Here is a 9842-nt window from a genome sequence, read left to right on the forward strand (position 1 = left end):
ATATATATCTTTTCCAGCTCCATAAATTAAATGCAATCTTTTTCTGCATTTAGTTTATGGAGCTGGAGAAAAATTTTATATAAAAAAATGTTTTAAAAAATTTTCACTCATTACATGAAAAATTATTATACAGAATGACAATTATCATTTTCATTCTGTATAATACTTTAATATTTATCATACATTCTGATTACTTATACCTCTATTGCATTAGCTTTATTCCAATTTAAATGCATGACTTCAGAAAGCTAGGCAGTCTTGGTTGTCTAAAGAAGATTTTCAATTTAATTTATTAAGTCAAAAATTTTCATCAGATAACCAATCTTTTATGGAAAGTACTGCTTTTGAAAAACATCATCTCCAAAAGCATTTAAGTTGTAAATAAATCTAATTTCTACAGACAACTAGTTTCAATTTCTACATTTTTTTAAAGTTTATTTTGTTAGATCCTACTGAATTATACAGTCAAAGTTTTATAATGAAATACCTTATAATGAAAAGATAAACATGCCATGATTGATATAATATATTTAATACAGCTTTGAAAACTGCACAATAAATTACTTTATAATGAAAAATATTTTACAATAAAGCCATATTCTAGATAAAGAAGTATATATAAAACTTTATATTAATATTATTCTTAATATCTTATAATTTCCATCATAGTTATTTTAATTCAACTAACATTTTTGACCTGGTTATCTTTAGATTACGATTCTAAATTAAAAGATGATCATAATACATGTTTAAAAATTGACAGAACTTGTACCATTCAAAAACTTTTTTCAGTTTAAATAACATTCTATTGAAAATATGCTAGAGAAAAGAACAAATATCAAATATTAACTAGACCAAAAAGTTTGTTGAATTAAAATGATTTTTAACAAATAAACAAAAATACCAAGAAACCAGTAAAAACAAAAATATTTCATGCTATGAATGTTTTGTTTTCTTTCATCTAAAACAATCATCATCAGGTATTTTTGAATATAAATTAACAGAACGTTTTTTAAATTAAATAGACTCAAAATTCAAAAATGTAAAAATAGATATGCACAAAACCATCGAAATTCTATTTCAATTCAGCCAATGCATGCTGTAGTATCATTTTCTTTAAAATTAATTGCTTTGCATTTCTTACTTGCCTTGTAAATCTCAAAAGCCTTGAGATGTTTCAATTGTACCCAGACTGCTGGGTGATATAATATACGGAAAAGGAAGGTGTACAGATAAACTTTCTTGACTCTAGTATATCACATCACAGAACAGAACAGGCATGAGTGAGACGTCTTGAGACCTTTGAGATTTACCAGGCCATTAAGGCAAAAAAATTAATTTTAAAGAAAATGACTCTCTCTCTCTACAGCTTGGCATGCATTGATTGAACTGATGTAGAACTTTGATGATTTTTTAAATGTTTATTTTCAAGAATACCTGACAATGTTCATTGTAGGCAAAAGAAAGCATTTGTAACATAAAATATTTTCGTTTACTGGTTTCTTAATGTTCTTGTTACTTGTTGCTTATACAACCAATCTGAACTGTGGTTAATACTTTAAAATGATTTTGCTGGAAATTAAACAATGTTAAGTATATTACCTTAATCTATAGTTCCAATTCAGTATTTAGACTTTATAACACGCAACTATAATCAGATCAGATTTTGTGAAGTATCAACATTGATGACTACATTAACATAGATAATGCTTTACAAGAATATGATATAATTAGGCCATCATCATACAAATGCACGAATAATGAAGAAAAAAGCAAGATTAATACATCTGAAATTCTATCACCAAAGCTATAGTACATAAGGAAAATATGATATTAATTACTAAACAGAAGACTGCAAAGATATAAATGACTCATTGAATATTATACAGGTAACTGTGACAAAGGATGCTCTGCAGAAACACACACAAACTTAAATTGCATCATAATTTATACCCAAATAGATATGCATATTTATATGATTTTTTTCATATGCCACATATTTTATATTCTATAACTGATTATTTAATTAATAAACATACAAATATTTTAAAATTACAGTAATGCTTAAATACAGTTCAACAAGTAAACCACATAATCAATTTTTGCATTACAACTTTAAACCAAATATTCCATTAAAACATTTTAACAAAAATACTTTATAATGAACTGTTTTAATGGTTATATTGAATTTGGTTATTTTGATATCTTCTTGTAATGATGGTAACTTAATCATGTAATTTTAGCTTCACATTTATGTCCCAATTACATAAGCAAAAAATATATTAAATGCTGAAGATTATTATTGCATTGTAAGTAATGCAGATGAATTCTTTTAATATAATTTGTTTGCATGTTAAAATAACTTTCAAGATTTACAGTGATGATACTTTTCATAATCTATTTTATTTTGTGTTAAATAAATGCAATAGAGTCTCCAATAATATGGCCTCCATTAGAGTCCATACAAAAATCTAGTAATCCAATACCCACCAGTCTGAGATATGTTGGACCAGTGAGTGTTGGATTACTGGAATTTTTTGTACGTATATACTGTACAGCAAAACAAAAATTTATTTGGTTCACAGGATAGTTTGTTGTATTAATCACAATTGTGTCAATCACAAGTGTAACAAATGACTAGTGACCTACAGTATATACATACAGTTCAACACTCTCACTCTGTCGAAAACATCGACAAATGGTAACAAAAAAATTACACACATGCCACCCTACGAAGTGTTGGATTACCAAACACGTCGGTCCGACTAGCAACAGAACATACTCTACCATATTAAGAATTCTAATAATTAAGGAATCTTTCATAGTTTTTAATCAAGATTAAATGTTTTTCAAAATGTTTAATCTCGATTAAATGATTCCAGGAACCAGGAAACGGTCAAGGTTCTTAACTGTTATCATTCTTAAAATTTATTTGACTAATGGAGTTGGATAGTTCCGAACAGGTTTACGTAAACGTTTATTTTGGAAATTTGAAAGTTCATTTTAGTAGACAGTTTAGAAGTTGTTTGTTTAGGTTATTTACACTAGAGGCAGCATACTTTATTTAATAGCAAAACTACCATAATTCATTAAAACCAAATACAAGTACCCAGTTTCACCGGCAAACACAAGACAAGGCACGTCACAACTCGGAAAACCCACCCACGCAAACCACCTAACGGAGGACCAAAGCACGCAAAGATCCGCCGACCGTAAAAGCACAAACGTCGTAGCCGCAAACCGGAGAGCCAGACGTCTCCGAATCTCGGAGGTGCACCCAAAGGACCGAGCAACGGGAAGGGCGGACGTCCGGCCCTCCAGAAGACGGACGGGACCTCCGCCGGTCCTCCGAAAGCTCGGCCACCAGCAGGCGGCAAATTATAGACAAAGAGAAAGAGACAAATAAATAAACAAGGCAAGAGAGAGAATTTGTCTTACCTTATACGTCAGTTTCAGCTGTTCGGACGAAAAGTACCTGGGTGGATCGAATACGGCGTACTCGGCGTCTTCGGCCATAAGGCCGTGAAAGCTGTTCTCGCGACAGAAGGCGATCACCTCCTGGTGATGGTCGTCCATGGTGCACACCACGGTCACGTTGAGGTGGCGCAAAGCCATTCTCAGACACGTGCGAAGCGAAACGGGCGGTATCCACCATATTTTCGGAGGAGGAGTGGCTTTGGTGGCTACGTGCTTTAATACTTGATTAATTTTCTTGCGATCCTCTAGTTGAATTTTTATCCACTCGTTTATTCGTTGCGGTTCGAGCCCTCCGTTGAAGAACACCGCCAGTTCGATATTATTATTTTGGATAGTCTGGATCAAGACAGAAAGGAATTGAACCATGCGATTCCACTGTCCTCCGCACACCCAGTCGCTGAAGTATCCTCCGTAGAGTCGATCTAAACAACATTCCCCGTCCACGACCAAACACAAACGTTGATTCTGGTGGTAAAATGGTGGTTGTCGACGTCTGACGCCGACGCTTCTGGCTATCTTTAATAAATCCACCGGAACGCACGCACCCGGACAGTTTGTCTCGATGAAACGCTGTAGCGATTGAATACCCATGTTTTAAACATTTAAAAACCAGCAACGGACGCTACCGTTAACAAAATAACAACATTTTCCCATCCTCGAATTCGATATAAATCCCAAGATGGCGTCCACCATGTGCCAATCCGGCCGACGGGAAAACACCGAGCGCGCCTGCGCCGAAGGGAGCCTCCCACCGAGTGAAATCTTTTCCGGAAAAGAAATACAAAAAGAAAAAAAATGCCTAAAATTTTTCCCGACCGACGAGGTCCGGTTCAGTCTCTGCCTCGAAGAATGCGACGAAGACGGACGGGATTGAAATTGGACTTGGAAAGTCGGAAATTTTGATTTTCGGAGATGCGCCGTCTTCGACTATTCCATCTTTATTTTCGACGCGGAAATATCTTTATCTTTCGATTTTGTTTCTCTCTCTTCGGAATCGATAGACGGGAGTTTGCCCGACTGCGGTGGGAAGAAAGATGCATTTAAACAAAACCTGCTATAGGAAAGCCGGATGGCCGAGCGGTCAAGGCGGCAGCCCACCGCTGTGGGGACCCGGGATAGAATCGGGACGGGTCAAGGAATCCCCAGGAATCTTTCGGGGGTGATCCGTTCGGATATGACGGGCCCCGCCCCTCACCACCCGGCCCCCCATTGCGGGCCTGCCCCAAGAAGCCCTCCCAGTGCCCGCAGGGCGGAAAGAGTAAAAAAAAAGAACCTCTTATAAGAATTTGGAGCAAAAACACCGGACGTTATTTTTTCATTCTGGCGTTTTTTGCTTTATCGATGCTAAGAGAGTTATTATGTCCGTCACGATTCGGACGGGCCTACAATGAGAGCGACCGCGTGGAAATGGATGGGGCCCCACACATCCGAGGTAGACCTTCTCACAAAAATTGTTAGACTCGTGTGACAGTCGGATATGTACGCTGACGTCTTAAGCTACTCGATTAATCCACCAGACTTTACGGAAAGACGGCTGGTTCGGTCGGACTGGGAGACAGTTAAAGCTTCGGCCTGTGGATATAGTGGGCCTGCTATCGAATCCGGGCAGTCAAGAATCCCAAAAATTTTTTATGGTCGGTCCTACTCATCATACTGGCCGTACCCACGATGGATGTGGAAAAAAGGATTTCGTGATTTCTTTTTTTAACTCTTCCCGCCGTGCGGGCACTAAGAGGGTCTCTTTTTAGCAAGCCCATTATGGGATCGGCCAGACCCACAATGGGGTGGTCGGGAAGTGAGGGACGGAGCCCATTCATTCATTCATTATTTTATTGTACATGTATAATATATATATATATATATACAGACCGGCCCCGCTTTGGTGCATTAGCGATTGTACACAAAGAAATTACAATGCTCAGGTATATATGTCGTACACATAATTCTAATGATGAAGAATTAAGAGAACATAAGAAATAAAATACATAAAATAGTACATCAATAACATGAAAATCAAAATAAAAACAAAACAAGTTAATTGATCTATACACAACTATATACAAATTCATGACAAGTTTCTTTTAGTATTGAAAAACATGTAAAGTTCACCATTATTATCAAATATATATACTTGATTATACAATAAGACACAATAAATAAGTACAATAATCAGCAACTTGCCAATCAGAGAGAAATACTTTGACGTTAAAAGTGTGTCATTGACACCAAAGTACAAACGATAAAGGAAATTCAAAGTATGCTAAGCAAATATAATTTATATGACAAAATGTATGGTCCTTGGTAACAATTAGTAGAAAGAACTAAGATCATTAATTAAAATTATACAATAAGTAAATATTGTATAGCGATAGTCATTTTACAGTTCCAAAATACAAATGTCAGATCACAATCTCCAGACACCGGTTAATTCTCAAGTTGTGAAGTAGCCTCGCAGATCACTGTATTATGTAGTCAGTTCTTTGTTGGAATTTAGTTTTTTCTTTTAGATACACTGGGCAAGTTTTATCCATTGTGTTGTGACAATTCTGTACAGTAATACCCCGAACTTACGCGATAGGTGGGACCGAGCGATAACCGCGTAAGTCGAATTCGCGTAAATCGGGGTATAATTTCGCAATTTGTGTAAATTCCAAGTCGGATGTGTGTACGCTAATAAATGTTCTCGTTAATCTTATCTCGTCTTTTGATTCGTTCACGGTTACAAGAAATCACAACATAGAGTCTCTCGAGTCTCCGTAGATATAACAAACACAGAAATAAATAACACAAAATAAATTGTAGCTATGTTTCGATTCCGCGCGGCACGTCCGAACATGTAAGCCGAACAATAGTGTGGGGGGAGTGAGTAATCGAGAGTTGCGTGGCGCTCAAACAAAAGACGAATCGACGAGATTTGAAAATCGCGTAACTCCGGGTTCGCGTAAATCGAGGTATTACTTTTTTTTTTACTCTTTCCGCCTTGTGAGCACTAAGAGAGCCTCTTTTTGCAGGCCCATTATGAGTTCAGCCAGTCCCACAATGGGGCTGCTGAGTGGTGAGGGACGGGGCCCGACATATCCGAACGGACCACCACCCGAAAAATTTCTGGGGATTTTTCGACCCGTTCGGATTCGAGCCCGGGTCCCCCAGAGCGGTAGGCTACCACTTTGACCACTCTGCCATCCGGCCGTATATAATTTATTATAACAATTCTGTTTATGATTTAAACACGATTAAGCGAATCGAGGTTTCGGTTTCTCAATTAAACTAAAAATCGAACCCTTGACATTCGATAGCATCGGAGTGATTCCGTTAATAAAATGTCTTCAATCGAAAAACGAGATAAACCATAAATTTTTGACGAACCGTATAATTTGTCGATGAAGAAAGGTAAAAATAGTACTCTTCGGGCGTCTCGAATTGTCTCGACTTACGACGGCCCAATCTATGCCATATATAACTTCACCTATTTACGACGAGTTTTGCAAATACCAGTGGCGTGCCGTGACATCTGATGATATGGAAGCTGTGTTTCTGTAAGAAGCCGACATCCAGGGGCAATTGGTCAATCGCGCGTCAGTAACGGTCTAGGGTCCGTTAGTATTAGTGCTTCTCAAACGGGATCCCGTTTGTTTTTTTAATCCGAGCAATATCCCGGGAAATTTTTCTTATCCCGGGAAATCCCGCAAATTTCTTGAAAATTCACTTTTTTTCTTATTTTGTGTTAAGGTTAAGAAATTTTGCAAATAGAAAGCATAATTATCTCATTCACTGTCGGAATACATTTGTATTTATTAATTTTAAACCTACCTATTAGTTTTTTTTTTAATTTATGCTCGTTATGGCATCTCACAAATGGTCGATAATCAATACGTAGCTTATTTGTGGCAGGACTCTGAAAATTCTTTACTTGTCAGAACCCGTAATATATGGAATAATTGTGCTTAATTTTTAACCATGCCCAATAGCTTCAATAAATGCGTAACGCCAGATTGCGCAAATTGGGCAAAGATACAAACGAGTATGAAGTCTGCAAGTATGAAGTTTTTCTTCGTAAAGCCGATTATTAAAGCCAAACGAATTGCCGAATTATTGAGCTATAAGCTCGATGCCGCTATTAAAGCAGGTAGACAAATCAAAAATACTAGAGAGCAAAAAAAGTACGGTAATACCTCGACTTACGCGAACCCGGAGTTTCGCGATTTTCAAATCTCGTCGATTCGTCTTTTGTTTGAGCGCTACGCAGCTCTTGATTACTCACTCCCCCACACTATTGTTCGGCTTAAATGTTCGGACGTATCGCGCGGAATCGACATATAGCTACAATTTATTTTGTGTTATTTATTTCTGTGTTTTGTTATATCTGCGGAGACTCGAGAGACTCTACTATGTCATCTGAACGAAGTAGAACTGATTCTTCTGCGTCAAACAAGAAAAGAAAAACTTTATCTTTGGAATGTAAAGCTAACATTTTTAACGACTTCGATACAAAAATGAAAATTTGTGAGTTGGCAAAGAAGTTTGATCTAGCGGAATCGACGGTCAGAACAACTATAAAAGGTAAAGAAAAAATTCTCGAAGCTGTAAAAAATGCTTAATCTTTAAATTTGTGACAATGCCGAAGGGCCTCCCTATACTTCGGCACCACGTGACCGAAGGGTCGACATCGCGTCGGCGAAGATCGCAATGACAGGTTTCGTCAGGACTAACACCACTGTGTCTTCACGGCTAGATACAGAAACCGTTTCGTTCGGGCGTGAGCGGTCGCATGTGTGAGCGATCAGAGTCCAGATAGAAGGAGAGACAGAGCACCGGAAGTGACCTACTCATAGACGCTTTAACGTAACAACTGTTTAATGGTTAACGATAGGCTATACATTAGGGCTGCGGTTAGATACATTTCTCAATTTGATAAGTATTCGATATTAAGATATTACGTTTTTCCCCGATTTGAGAGAGAGAGTTTACAGAAGTTTCGCATGGCGTTAAATACCTTTTGTTTTTGCTGTCTTGATGGAGATTCTCGAGCAGTCTTGGTGAAGGGAAGAAAGTTCGGAATGTCAGTCCGGTAGAGGAAGTATCCGTAAGAATGATAGAACAGTATCCGAAAGGGTGTTAGTCGATGGTTCCTGTGATCTTTTTGTAGGATATATCCTCTGATATCCGAATAGTGAGGCACTTAGGACAAGGTACTAGTGACAACTTCTCTTTTCGAAAGACGGGCGACGACTGCTACTTTGTTGTCTGTTTTTCATGTTGGATTGTTGAAACGGAGATATTAGGTCGAAAGGTGCTGAGAAAGCGTCGTTATTACGCCTGAGAACTTAGCAGATGTTTAGCTCCCAGGTGTAAAAGTTGACAGTTATTGAACGAAAGGTTGGCTACAATGTGAAATGACACTATTAAATGAAAAGATATAAACACACGGAATGTCCGAATTCGGATCCTCACATCTTCAAGCATCATTCGTAAACTTCATGGTATTATCCCTGAGATGGAAACGATGTTAAAATTATGGTGTGATAATCAAGTAAATGTGGAAAATTGTGTAATAATAATTTTGATGATATGAGAAAATTCTAAAACAGAAACTAAAAATATATCAAAATTCTAAATTTGCTATTTATAATACTAATGAACTATTATATGATATTAAACAGATAGATATAAAAGATACATACAGAATTGCAAGTCTAGACATAATTGATATGTACCCTTCCATAATATGGGAAATAATTGAACCAAAGCTGACACAACTTAAAATTGAACCTGAAATAATAGACCTAATCGAATTTACCTACAGAAGCAACTACTTTGAAATAAACAGTAAATATTACACACAGAATAGTGGAATTAGTATGGGGTCCGTAATAGGACCGAAACTAGCAGAGATCATAATGATAGATATAGACAAAGAAATAAGTGACATATATGGTATAAAGTTCTACAGAAGATACGTAGACGATGTCCTAATAATATATGATGAAGTCGAAATTAACACTAATGAAATCAGAAAAATAATAAATAATATCCATAAAAATATTCAATTTAAAATAGAAGAAGAAGATAAAATTACCAACAGCATAAATTATTTAGATATTACAATTAAAAGAAATAATACAAATCTCGAATTTGAACCGTTTAAAAAGCAGTGCTCAATAAATACCACAGTTAACTATAATTCTAACATACCACTTCATATAAAACAAAACATATTTAATATGGAATACACTAAAATCAAAAATAGAACTAGTATAAATACTAAACAAATCGAACATTTAAATACACTAAAGAAAAAATTTATTCTTTCAGGATACCCAAACAGAATCCTTAATATTTGGGAAAAAGAAATAGATAAAAAAACA

General features: G+C 36.3%; 1 protein-coding gene across 1 annotated transcript in view; it reads right to left on the minus strand.

The window, feature by feature from the left end:
• LOC111637472 (constitutive coactivator of PPAR-gamma-like protein 2) overlaps positions 1-4317 on the minus strand; it is a 184267-nt gene extending 179950 nt beyond the window's left edge. The window contains exon 1 of the mRNA XM_023382965.1: positions 3439-4317. Within this exon, the coding sequence (XP_023238733.1) occupies positions 3439-4068 (630 nt within the window). The 5' untranslated portion in view covers positions 4069-4317. The remainder of the gene's footprint in view (positions 1-3438) is intronic.
• Positions 4318-9842: the final 5525 nt, after the last annotated feature.

Source organism: Centruroides sculpturatus, unplaced genomic scaffold (assembly GCF_000671375.1).
Source record: "Centruroides sculpturatus isolate CEXI.00-Female unplaced genomic scaffold, Cexi_2.0 scaffold870, whole genome shotgun sequence".
Taxonomy (NCBI): domain Eukaryota; kingdom Metazoa; phylum Arthropoda; class Arachnida; order Scorpiones; family Buthidae; genus Centruroides; species Centruroides sculpturatus.